The sequence below is a fragment of the Raphanus sativus genome, unplaced genomic scaffold (genome assembly GCF_000801105.2).
Source record: "Raphanus sativus cultivar WK10039 unplaced genomic scaffold, ASM80110v3 Scaffold0566, whole genome shotgun sequence".
NCBI classification, from domain to species: domain Eukaryota; kingdom Viridiplantae; phylum Streptophyta; class Magnoliopsida; order Brassicales; family Brassicaceae; genus Raphanus; species Raphanus sativus.
In genome coordinates this window covers 22,112-35,466 of record NW_026615884.1, presented here as the reverse complement: position 1 = coordinate 35,466, position 13,355 = coordinate 22,112, and the positions used below count along the sequence as shown (strand labels likewise).

Below are 13,355 nucleotides of genomic sequence, written 5' to 3'. Positions count from 1 at the left end.
TTTTTTAGAACGAACAATCTATTTTTAATTAACTTCTAAATATGAGGAATGCAAATTCTACCAATTGCAAAAATATTTGTGAATGCAGTTTCTATTTTTATGAGATATATTAAAATTTTTGGAATGCAAAATCTAAACACAACTTAAATGGTTATATGTGGTAGAATATGTTTATAGTATAAAAGATGCATTCTATAAGAAAAAAAAATGATTTTGCTAAAATTTAGGAAATTCAGTTAAAAAATATTTATAATATTATAGCTTTCCTAAAACGTATATAACATATTTAAAGACATGGAAAACAGATATAATAGACTTACCGTAAACAGATATAACACGAATGCCACGGTCAATGTTTTTGAAAGTCTGAGCTGAGGTGGATGAACTGTTGTCATGTAGTCTCATGTTCCTCTCCCACCAAATGTGATATATGGTGGCCTGAGGTGCTATGCGCTTGAGGAAGAGATGATGTGTCGTTGTACTGATAAGCCATTCCGTGAGGGATGTCCAAGTGTAGAAAGAGTGGTGGAGAGATCCCAACCTGTGCAGAACCCGAGCCCATATATCTACACTAAAACCGCAGCGTAGGAGCATATGATCCCTGTTTTCAAAAGCAGAGTTAGCTGTTTGGACTTTTAGTCCCCAGGCTGCGAGACGAGCTCTAGTTGGCAACCTGTCTAGTTGAGCAGCCCAGGTTGTGAGGAAGACTTGTAGCTGATACGAGGCATCCGATCTTGCCCCTCGCAGTAACCATCCCGTGTCGTGTAAGCGTCACTGACCAAAACATGGATTGGAAGTTGGAACACTCAAGGCTCTTGGTCCATTCTGTCTAATACATGAATTAGAGGACCTAGAGTGGTCCAATGATCCCACCAGCAGCTTGTAGAGCGTTCCAAGCAGCCCATAGAGAATACGATTTAGCAACTAATATCCATACCAACTTCAGACAAAGTTTATTCCATAATCCAAAGTCCCTGAGCCTAACCCCCTTCTCTCTTTGGCAAGCAAGCCGTTGACCTAACTCAGACATTCTCTTTCACTGTAAACCTGTCTCAAAAGACTTCTCAACAAGATTAGTAATGATACGTTAACCTATATAGTCAACATACGGGTGACCTCACCGCCCTTTCTTCCTCTGTTCACGCCGACTCAACTATATCAGCTGGATGGTATTGGTACATGAGAAGATTCTTTGCTGCATACTGTCTATCTTTGCACCTAGAGAGAGAAGCGGAGAGATCAAGGAAAAGAAAATAGGAAACTGATCGTGAAATAGGGTTGCGTCCAAGAGAGATTTGGAAATTATTACACTTGATTGTTTTTAGTTTAACTTGTTTATCTAGATATTAATTAGTTTAAATTGTATTTAAAATATAAATCAAGGGCTTAGTTGGATTTCCATGAAAAATTATATTACGGGGACAACTTTAAATTAGTATTATACCATTAGAATAATCATGTTGAATTTTTATTCTATTTTAGCAAGTTTCCCAATAATTTTTTTTACAGCTGTTGGACCCTTATAAGTAAACTGGTTACCATCACCATCAACCATTTAGAAACCAACGATAAATACAAAAGCATATAGTATACTTTTAAATCTGACTATGGAATCATGGATAGAGGTGAAAACTAAGACCAGATTGGACATATAGTATAATTTTATAAATTGGAAGTATTTCTATTTGTTGAACCAAAATATTTGACATAGCAACAATACCTTAGTATCTAAAGAAGATTTAATATTTTAGTGACAAGTTTGCAAGCCAAAAAACAATCAAATGTCAAATATTTTATGTATATGATACAATCTTTTCTATTTCAAATTCGATCTAATCTGTTAAAATGATGTATTCAATGTAGTAATTGATTTTCTTATAGTGATTAAATTGTTGATGAATTGCTAGATAATATTTGATGAATTAAGGAAGTGTCCTAATTTAATTGAAACACTCTAAAATATATCTAACATCATGTGGCTTGGATTTTTATATTTTAACTAAAAAGTTCACCAAAATATCTTTAAAGTACTACATATTTCTTAAACTTCACTACTTATTTTTTTTTTTAATGACAGTACATTAAAAATACATTTTAATATTATAAGTTTAATAATAACTGATTTAAAATATATTTTAAAACTATGTTTAAGTAGCATGATTTATTATATTAATACAAATTCTTTCCAATTTAAAATTGTCTAATTTATAAATGCTATTTACTCGACTGATAGTTGTGGAACACTTATACTGCATAATACTAAAATTACCTTATCAAACTACTCATATATCCGACATAAAATATTTAAAATAAAAGTTCATATAGTAGTTGAAGGATTATTTTAGATTTTGAAAACAATAATTCAATTCTGTTGCGAGCCATTATAAACGTTTTTAGTGACAAATTTACTTCGTGATTTGGTACAAAAAGTAAAATTACCGAACAATAATGATGCATTAATTCTTCGATGTCAAAATTATAAATAAAAGAAAATGATGAATTCTCCAAATGACAACGCCATATTCATCCTAAAGAAAAAATAAATTAGAATCAATGGTTTATCACTGTATTATTCTCTCAACAGCTTCGAGGCTTGACGCATATTTTTTTAATATACTCATACTATAATAAAGATAAATAAAACCATTTGTCTAGCCTATAAGTGGCGTGTTGTCTACCCGATTCATTTCACCACCATATCAGACTCGTTACTCTTTATTTATTTGGCTCTCCTTCTCTAGTCTTACCAAATTCTATTCAGATTCTTTGTTTCCTACTCTAAACCGAGAAAAGGTGAAGAGGAGGAAACGATCAAAGAGGAGACATGTCTTGTAATAATGGCTTAGCTTTCTTCCCTGCAAATTTCAGTCTCCAAAACCATCACCAAGAAGAAGAAGAAGATCATCCCCAATATCTTCTTCCTTCTTGCACTCCACCTCAAGACTTCCATGGTACATCGCATTAACACCATCCAAATTCTCAGTCCCCTGTATTTTTTTTTTTAATTCTCTTAATATCTCATGATCTGCTCTGTTTTTAGGGTTTCTTGGTAAGAGATCTCCAATGCCGAACGTTGAAGGGTTTTGTAACTTAGAGATGAACGGAGAAGAAGATTTTTCAGACGATGGATCTAAGATGGGAGAGAAGAAGAGGAGACTGAACATGGAGCAGTTAAAGACGCTAGAGAAGAACTTCGAGCTTGGTAATAAACTCGACTCGGATAGAAAACTAGAGCTGGCTCGTGCCTTGGGGTTACAGCCAAGACAAATCGCGATTTGGTTCCAAAACAGAAGGGCACGATCCAAAACAAAGCAGCTGGAGAGAGACTACGATGCCCTCAAGCGTCAGTTCGAGAGTCTCAAAGACGAGAACGATCTCCTTCAAACTCAAAACCAGAAGCTTCAGGCTCAGGTAACAAAACTCTGTTCTGTCTTTTTAACCACAACAATGTAATTATTTATTTCTAAAAAATGTTTATTTTTTTATGTATGCAGGTAATAGCATTAAAAAGCAAAGAACCAATAGAATCAATCAATCTGAACAAAGAAGAAGGTTCATGTAGTAACAGAAGTGAGAACATCTCCGGTGACATCAGACCGGGCCATCCACCGTCTTCACCGACAGCTACAACGATGCAGTTTTTCCACAACTCGTCGTCAGAACAGAGAATGGTGAAAGAAGAGAACAGTATCAGTAACATGTTCTGTGGAATGGATGACCAAACTGGATTTTGGCCATGGCTTGACCAGCAACATTACAATTGAATGTTGTTGACATTATTTTGGTTATCAAATTTCAAATTGTTCGTTTATTAAAGTGGTCATAGTAACCCATTCATGTTTCAAGAATCTAAATGCACCAAACAAGCAAAATTTCACACTACTTGTTTGGTAATAAGATGTAAAAAATGGGGCAATATGCATATTTTATATAGTAATTGATTAATCATATGGGGCCAATGATTAGACACTAAAAGTCTGAACCATGTGGCTGTATATCATACAGCTCATATACAGAAATGCTTAGAATATTTTTAAAACCACAAAGAAAGACTCTTCCATGGTACAAACTGTGTATACGCTATGGTTATAAATCAATTGGGTGAAAATAAAGATCATAACTTAGATCATGTACATTCCAAGAATTTTATTGAAATATTTAATTAAGGGAAAACTATCAAAATCTTAATTAGTAAAACATTTTTTCCCATAGAGTTATTGACATTGTTTGGGCAACAAGGTTAAATTTTAGGTCGGTAAATACATCTAAATGAAGAGACTGCAGAAATATATGAATGGTACGGTTATAGTAAACGTGTGGAAAAAAGTGAAGGAAAGAGCATCAAATTACAGATTCCGAGGAGAGGATGCAGACAAATATGGTTGGAAAATGTCCATTCTCTTTCTGAAACTGGACCCAAACACTGACATTAATCGACGACTCTAAGGTGAACAGAGTTTCATTGCTACCAAACCAATTAAACAAATCTTGTAGAAAATGTAAAAGGTAAAGAGAGTTTCATCGCTATCAAGACAAAGCAATTAGTTAGAGTTTGATTGATTACTAGTTTACGGGATGAGTTAAAATATTGATTGGGGAACAAGAAACGACAGAATCTGAAAACCAAGAAGATTATCTTTGTATTAAAACGTTGACAACTAAATGCCGAGGGAGATCAAGCTTGTAAACTGCGCTATTCTAGATTATTTAAATGCAAGAATCTTCATGGGATCATGTGCATTTTCTTAATCTAATGTTTTCAGCTTTGCTGCAAAGATCTTAAAATATTCTCTCATACGTATAAATATGAAAGTTTTGGCATTTTAGTGATAATTCTGCATATGCCAACACGTATTTCCACTCCTCTACTAACAAAAATAAATAATTAAAGACATTAACCAAATTAAGAATTGCCTGTAAAGAAGAACTAGGTATGTGGCCATGTGCATGAAGGTTTATTTCCCTAGTTAAGTACTCATTTTCAAATGGACAGGTAGATCAATTAAAAAACATAAAGTAGAACTAGATAAGAGTACGGTTCATTTGTTTTTATCGTATGGTGTAAGTATTTAAGCAGTTGTTATAATTTATTCCTTAACTCAGTAACAATTTGCATATATATATTTTTTGTTTTGATCAATCAATTTGCATATAGTTTGGTATTGTATTAATGCCTATATATTTTTTAAAAATGTATATTATTTAGTGAGTTCAGAGAGTACTACCTGGAATATACAGGTTATAGTTGTGTAACTTGTGTCATAATATTTTCTTTTATAATATGTGATTTCTGAATGAAATCTAGATTTATGTTTAAAATATGCAACTGCTGTAAAGCTTTGTAGTGTTTAAGAAAGAGTGTTAATGTTAAAAAAGAGTGTGTTAAGTGAATAGTAATCTTTGTGAAAAGCAAGAGATGAAGAATGTGAAATAATTAGAAAACAACGACTAGGTGACTCTATCGTTTTGTAGAAAGTTTTGGAATGTTTAGAAAAGAACAAGACAACTATTAGGACATCATACATGTATGCACTATGATATAATTGATTTATATATCTATATATACTCAGTCTGGTTTTTCCATTCCAAAAAATCTCTTGTAAATTTTGCCTAGTTTGCGAATAGTTTTTTTTTGGTAAAAATTTGCGAATAGTTTATAAAGCATTTCAAAATAAAAACACAAAGAGAAAGGAAAAAAGAAAGAATAAAGAGAGATGGGATAGGGATGCATGTGACTGGCAATGACACGAGGATAGTGGTTCGATGTTTTGGACTTTGTTTAAAGAGTTGGCAAATGAACACTCGTTGCCATTTCCCATTGCAGTGCACTTTAATAGTATATTTTCCTTAGTGACCACACAAAAAAAAAAACATAGTAATTTTCCTTTTTGTCAACGGCCGAAACCAAGTTGGACTTTAGAAACCGACTTTCGCAAGGACTCTTCTCGTTTTTGAATAGGTAATCAGTATGTACTATTTGTTTACCTGATGTTAAATCTCCACAGACTACTTCAAGTGAAATATTTTAGATGGCCAGATGCTCTTGCATATGGTAAACAGTTGAAAATACTATTTGCTTTAAATATTGATAAATAATTTATTCGTTAACTGATGTACTGATAATTAGATAACAATCGACTCTACCAATCATAATTTGATTTATCACTTACCAAAGTGCACTAGTGAGCTTGTCGGAAATCAGCCACATAGGATCCAAGATTAAAAGTGGTTTTAGGAATATAAAACTTTTCTGAGTTATTGACTTCTGGGTTTAAGTGGTTATGATCTTTATGGATCATGAATCTGACGGCTTTATCATAACGTACTTCCTTGATTGTAATGTTCTTATGGCTTATAAAAATCTCAAAATTTATAGGCTTTCAGTCCAATGATAGCTAAACATTTGAAACTCGTAGACATAGAAGAATACATATTTCATAATTTTTTTTTTTTTGAAAGAATGTTAAATTTATTCAAACAAAAAAGCTGTTTTGCACTTTGTGTTACATTGGGATAGAATTGTTTTTAAAACCAAAAGAGAGCTTCAAGAGACTATCTTGTTGCAAACCACTGAGTTAAACCTCCCATGTGCGCGTGGGCGCGGATAGAAGACAGCCTGTTACGAACGTTCTTTTCCACCATCTGGATCAGCTAACTCGGGGACAGTGGACTTTCTCCATGCTTGCGTTGGTTACGTTCCCTCCATACAGCATACAGAGTTGTTTGGAACACATATCTCACTATGTAAAGCTCTGTTTTGAGCAAGCAACAGTTGTATAATCTGATCCCACTGGTTTGTGTAGCGCGAAGCCAACAGTTTCTGGATTAAACCTTTCCAAACCTCCTCTGAAAATTTACAGACAAAGAAAAGATGATCTCTTGACTCAGTCAGATCATTGCAGAGCAAGCTTCGAATCCTGGCAGAGGCATAAATTTCATGTTCACCCATAATATTTCATAATTTCACACTGATATTGAAGCGAATAGACATTTTGAAGACTGAACCTCGGCAGGTAAGAATAAAATAATGGGCTGGGCTGGGCTGGGAACAGTCTGAGCATCTTATAAACCGGTATAAACTAGTTTGGGCATTAAAAAGGAGGTTGATTCATCAGGACTCAGGAGTTTGACGTATACATTAAAAAGAGTGAAAGAGAGCAACGCCCGGTTCCCCTCGCAAACACATCTTTACATTTCAATTCAAGCCCCAAGATACTGCATGTATCACGTGTTCGTTTTTCATCATGGCAATTTATTTGGTTAGCCTGCAAATACATAATAATTTACAACGCGAAAGACGAGAGATAAAGTTGCACAACATATCTTACCCGTTGCAAAAGAAACAACGCGTTCTTGAAGATTACAATACATACTTATTGCAATGCAATTGTCAACAATTACACTCACAATAATGTTAAAAAAATCATTAATAGCAATAAGTGAGATTTGTAACATGTCCTTCCACATGATTGTTCCAACCTATTACGACCCAAATACCCTACTTAGACAACCTTAGTGAGATCAATAAACTGTGATACGAAGTCTGTTGAAATGTATTATGTTTCAAAGATGTATATATTTATACAAGAACACAAACGGAGGTTTTCTACATCAACTCAAATAATCTAATATATCCCATTAACAATATCCAGACCAGTCTTCGTCAAACACTATACCATTATACAAAATCAAACTTTAGGAACTAAAGCCAAGTAAAATTTAAGAATATATATATTTTAGATAAGTTGAAATAGACCAAACCAGCAATGAGTGGTGCACACGTTTGTTTCTGTTTGACCAAACATCAATTACAAAGACCATCTCAATTCCTTTCCCGTTTCTTGCACATTACCCTGTCCCTATCCTCTGTTTCTTCTTCCCATTTTCCCTTTATTATTTTTCTTATCTATTTGTTTTGTTTATATCCTCATCAAGATTTATAGTCTCACATCGTTGCTTCATCAAACACAATATATAATTTGTTTCTTGTTATCGTATGATTTTCTTTGTCTATCTCTGATTCTCTCTAATGGGAAATTGCTTTCCTTCATCTGCAAAGGTAGATAGCAGAGAAAGTCCTTATCGTGGTATGTAAAAATACACCTCTTCTCTCTTGTATTTCTGTAATAAAGTTATATATTATCTTTTTATATAACTCTTAATCAATTTAATTGAGACGTCTTCTTTGATTAGATAAAGTTTTTATTATCATCAGGATCCTCAAGAATCTATGCCAAATCGAGCCAATCGTCTCGCCTCTCAAGCTTAACCATACCACCATCATTTTACAGCGATGACAGGAGTCCCACCTCTCTTCCCACTCCAAGAAGTGAAGGAGTGCTCTTAGCATCTCCCACACTAAAGGCCTTTACGTTTAACGATCTAAAGACAGCCACTAGGAACTTCAGACCTGATAGTGTTATCGGTGAAGGCGGTTTTGGTTATGTTTACAAAGGATGGATTAACGAGCAGACGTTAACGCCTTCAAAACCAGGATCAGGCATCGTTGTTGCTGTCAAAAAGCTTAAAGACGATACGCCTCAAGGCCACAAGGAGTGGTTGGTAGGCCCATAACCCTGTGTTCAAGAATCAGCTTTAGCCATAGAAACCAAAAAAAAAAAACCAAAATATAAACTTTTAAGAAATTAATTAATTATTATTATATTTAGTCAAAAAAAAGAAAAGAAATTAATGATTATTTTCACAGGCGGAGGTTGACTATCTGGGGAGGCTTCACCATATGAATCTTGTGAAATTAATTGGATATTGCTTGAAGGGTGATTACATAAGGCTTTTGGTATACGAGTACATGCCCAAGGGAAGCTTAGAAAGTCATCTCTTTAGACGTAAGTAAACTTGTCTCTTAAGTAAGATCTGTTCTCATAATTATCTTGGAGTCGTTAGAAAAGTAAACTTTAAATTTATATTTTATATATGTTGGAAATTTTTTACAAATTTAGGGGCCAAATATAAAAACTCACAGATTTATCATTTCTTTTAAAAATATGAAATAAAGGTCCAGGTGTACTATTGTAGGTGGGGCAGACCCGATTCCGTGGAGAACAAGGATGAAAGTGGCGATTAGTGCGGCGAGAGGGCTTGCTTTCCTACACGATGCACAAGTCATATATCGAGACTTCAAGGCCTCCAATATTCTACTAGATTCGGTACGACTGTACGAGTCAATTAACAACTTCTTACATGTGATTGTTTGTCAAATTTCTACCTTATATTTTTTTTTGGTTCAATGATAAATGCATACGACAATCTTTTTTTTTACAATTTGGTTTTTTTTTTTGCTCTTATCTATCCAAATAAAAATACAGTTTTGTAGTTTTTTTTTTATGTTTGGATAATAATAACTATCTGAATATACTTTTTTGTTACACTATCTAAATATACTATTTAATATAGACATATCTAATTATATATATTAATTGATAGCAAAGTTTCTGTTTAATTTGGTTCGATTACTTTTGTTAAAAAAAATTAAAACTGTTCGGTTATAACTTATAAACATATTTTGATTTAAGAGAGAGATTCATTGGTTTTATCTGTCCATCCCTGTGCAGGACTTCAATGCAAAGCTTTCTGATTTTGGTTTGGCGAGAGAAGGACCAAAAGGAGACAGAACACACGTATCAACGCAAGTGATGGGAACTCATGGGTATGCAGCACCTGAATATGTCGCCACAGGTCGAATAACTGCAAAGAGCGACGTCTACAGCTTCGGTGTGGTCTTGCTCGAGTTACTCTCTGGACGCCCAACTGTGGACCAATCAAAAGTTGGAGTTGAACGAAATCTGGTGGATTGGGCAATACCTTACTTAGGAGCTGATAGAAGGAAAGTGTTTAGGATAATGGACACAAAACTTGAAGGACAGTATCCTCACAAAGGGGCTTGTTTGGCTGCTAATATTGCGTTGCAATGTCTCAATCAAGAGGCTAAGTTGAGGCCAAATATGTCTGATGTGTTATCTACTCTTGAAGAGCTTCAGATGATGAGTTCTACTTCGAAGACAGTCATGAAATTGACATCTTCTTCCTCTCCGCTGGCGAAGAAACGGAGAGTTAAATCTCCGGTTGCTTCTCCGGTGGTGACTCGTGGGAGAGGTCCACGTGACAGGTGAAGCAGCAGCCGAAGATAGTTCAGGTCAATTATGAGTGTACGTATTTTTGTTTTTGGAAAGGGTGCGTCTTTAACATCACATTATAGATTATACATATTACTTTTTGTATATTATTCTCTTTTTTTTATTTCGTGGACTGAAATTTAGACTAGTTCTGAAAGTAGGCTGCTGCTAGATTAATGCACGCTGACATATAATGTGAGTTTTGTACTTGTCCATTGGAGTTGTTATAGTTTAACTGAAAACGATGACTTTTGTAATTTGAATTGAATTTGTAATTTTTATACATATGATTATTATAATATGATTGTATACTTGTATATACATGGTGTAGAGATAATAAACATGCAGTATATTTATTTGTATTATATTTATACTAGTAAAAGAAATGTCCAAATACTATAACCAAATGCAATACAATTTGGAAAAGTATATAGGATGAACTCGGTTCCAAAATGATATTTCTAATTATATATCAATCTGAATTTGATGAACTTGCGTATATATGACTAAAATAGTTATACATAACTTGAAAAAAATAAAAGAAAAAGTGCTCGTATCAATTGAGAAATACCTTATTTTCAGAATGTATTCATTATATATGAAATCCGTAGAATGAGTCCGGGAGTTCCCCCAAACACTTCAGTGGGTAACATTCATAATTAAGAAAATGTATTCCCAATGAAGTGCTCAGAGGAACTCTAGGAGACATCCGACCAAGATATTGATACTTTGTTTATATACTGCTACAGGTTAGCCCTGCATGTATAGATGTGTGGAAATATGAACACAAGAGGTTGATATAAGGTTTGAGAAGATGGAAGTAATTAAGTTTCTATATATAGTTTAAGTCTTAGAGTGTAAACCCAATGTTCTATGAGAGCAGAGATAGAGTGAAATCGTAGATGATATACGTCATGGCCAAGGAAAGCATTTTGAATGTAGACGCAAACTGAGGTTAAGGGAAAGAGTAAAGAGAATAGGAATTTTGAAAAAAAATTCTTACTGCTTTTCACAAGATAGAAAGGATATAAACACGTAGAGATTCTGTTTATATTTTATGTGCTTGAAGTACCCATACCGGTTATAGCTACATTCTTATACAAAAAACTTAAATAATTAATGTGTTTTTTTCATTTTTTTGTTATAGTTTTGAGTAAAGCTTAGTGTTATCTTGTTCTTGCGCGGATTAAGAAATGATAAGAAACCAACCGGTCTTCTTTTAACTGAAATCGAATGTTCTTTATAAACTAACTAGCTAACAAAAAAAAATAACTAGCTAACAAAAAAGAAAATGAAAAACTAACTAGCCCCATACGTGGTTCATGGTATTATATGTATCAAATTTTTATATTGCATTGAAGAGATCAAAGTCAAATAGATGATGTAAGAAACAATTATCTCATAGTTATAGTTATATAGTCCACTGCTGCGACCAATCAATAGGGAATATATGTTATGTATTTTAATTTGATGAGTGGTAATGACAAAAGATGAAGAAAAGACATATAGAGCATCAGTGAAAAGAATACTTCCGTCGTTTCAAAATATTTCAAGCAAACGGAGGGACAAAATAAAAATATTCTGTCAAATATCTAACTAGGTCCAACATTTTGACTCGATTCATCTTTCACATAAATGAAAATTCCACACGTTCTTTAACATTTCGACTCGATTCATCTTTCACATAAACTAGATTATGACCCGCTCGACCGAGCGGGAGTCAATTTTTTTTTTATCTTTGTTTTTACTAAATGTTATACATGATCGCAATGTGTATTAATATAAAATTTTGATAAATAACAATGTGTACTAATGTGTTGAAAGAAGCAATGTGTTTAATTACTAAATTTGATTTTTAAATTTTATGATAACGTAAAGTAATATTTTCTATATTATTTAAAATATATAGTGCTATATATTTTGTATTTTCAACATTTATCATACAAAACTTACATTGAGATATTATTTATATGAAAATATGTGTAACATAATATATTTATATATTATATAAACATATGCACACTCGCACGGGTTTTATTTTTAAAATGTATTCTATATTATTTAGTTTTATGTAGTATCGAGTTTGTATATTCAATTTTGTGTTTAAAGAACAATATCAAAACTGTCTTTCGTATTTAAAAATAACATTTTGCAATCGCGAGTTGTGTTTTTTATTGTAACACAAAATTTTATATAAAACTTATTTTTTTTGTACATTACGAAATTTAATTTTTTTAAAATAATTATTACGTAACTTCAAAATGAATTTGATCTCTGAGGTCTAATATATTTTGTGTGTAATGGTTCAAAGCATTTTTGATATATATTATATTTCAGTTTGGTTTGTTTTAGTATTACTGTATAAGTATAATACTATTACAATATTATTATATTCTATACAATATATGAAGCTATGTGTTATTTGTTTTAGAAAGTAGATTAGGCCCAACATAGTTATAAGAATAGTCATATCTTTATGTATGTGTCTATGACTTATCTACCTAATGTTATTCGTACTAATAAAATTAATATGACCAATGAAAGTATACTGATCAATTTAAAATGAATTGTATAGGGTAATTATAGAACGATTAATATTTTTAGTATTCTTAGTATATATCTTATTTAAATCGACATGTAATAAATGTAAAAATTATATATGGAATATGGACAAAAAGAAGAACTGTATTTAAGGAAATACATCAATGCAAAGTTAGACTATGGTACGTATTATATATAAAGAATGAGACATTTAATTTAAATATATGAGGTCCATCTTTAAAAATCCACCTAGAAGAAGTTGTAATGTTCATGTATGTTTTAATAAGATAGATGAAAATTCCACACGTTCTTTAATTGAATTATTCGAATATATGATTATTGGACCCATTGTGAAAAAGGTTACTGAAAAAAAAGAATCGAAGACCCTTTAGAAATTGTAGTGATATATAAATAGACATGCAGTTAGTATTATTTTATCAGGACAAAGCTAGAAGAGAGTCAAATGTCCCCATGAGTTCCCTTAAACGCTTCATTGTGAACACTTAAATCAAATTTATTTTCTTAACTGCATGATCGATTTTTGTATACAACACTGAAGTGTTTGGGGGGACTCTTGGTGCCATTCTGGCGTTAAAGTGGTGACTGTTGTGCCGTTTTTATGGTTTCTTCTAAATTAGCAAGTTTTCATAGTATTCCACTTTTCATGAATTGTCCTTTATC

At 32.7% G+C, this 13,355-nt stretch overlaps 2 protein-coding genes across 2 annotated transcripts; both read left to right on the top strand.

The window, feature by feature from the left end:
* Window positions 1–2,683: 2,683 nt before the first annotated feature.
* LOC130502455 (homeobox-leucine zipper protein ATHB-23-like) lies at window positions 2,684–3,841 on the top strand. Its single transcript, XM_056997252.1, has 3 exons — window positions 2,684–2,951; window positions 3,041–3,411; window positions 3,495–3,841. Exons 1-3 carry the CDS (start codon window positions 2,825–2,827, stop codon window positions 3,762–3,764), a joined length of 768 nt encoding a protein of 255 aa, XP_056853232.1. The 5' UTR covers window positions 2,684–2,824; the 3' UTR covers window positions 3,765–3,841.
* A 4,089-nt stretch (window positions 3,842–7,930) lies between these two features.
* On the top strand, window positions 7,931–10,375 carry LOC108820986 (probable serine/threonine-protein kinase PBL4). The gene is made up of 5 exons (XM_018594029.2): window positions 7,931–8,087; window positions 8,216–8,562; window positions 8,708–8,846; window positions 9,037–9,167; window positions 9,573–10,375. The coding sequence occupies exons 1-5, from the start codon at window positions 8,030–8,032 to the stop codon at window positions 10,128–10,130; spliced, it is 1,233 nt and encodes a 410-aa protein (XP_018449531.2). The 5' UTR covers window positions 7,931–8,029; the 3' UTR covers window positions 10,131–10,375.
* The last annotated feature ends 2,980 nt before the right edge of the window (window positions 10,376–13,355 follow it).

Bases quoted from the DNA above. Each gene is read 5' to 3' on its own strand.
- LOC108820986 (XM_018594029.2), top strand. From the start codon at position 8,030: ATGGGAAATTGCTTTCCTTCATCTGCAAAGGTAGATAGCAGAGAAAGT. The intron at 8,088-8,215 runs GTATGTAAAAAT...TATTATCATCAG, and splicing joins CAGAGAAAGTCCTTATCGTG to GATCCTCAAGAATCTATGCC. The intron at 9,168-9,572 runs GTACGACTGTAC...ATCCCTGTGCAG, and splicing joins CCAATATTCTACTAGATTCG to GACTTCAATGCAAAGCTTTC.
- LOC130502455 (XM_056997252.1), top strand. From the start codon at position 2,825: ATGTCTTGTAATAATGGCTTAGCTTTCTTCCCTGCAAATTTCAGTCTC. The intron at 2,952-3,040 runs GTACATCGCATT...CTCTGTTTTTAG, and splicing joins TCCACCTCAAGACTTCCATG to GGTTTCTTGGTAAGAGATCT. The intron at 3,412-3,494 runs GTAACAAAACTC...TTATGTATGCAG, and splicing joins ACCAGAAGCTTCAGGCTCAG to GTAATAGCATTAAAAAGCAA.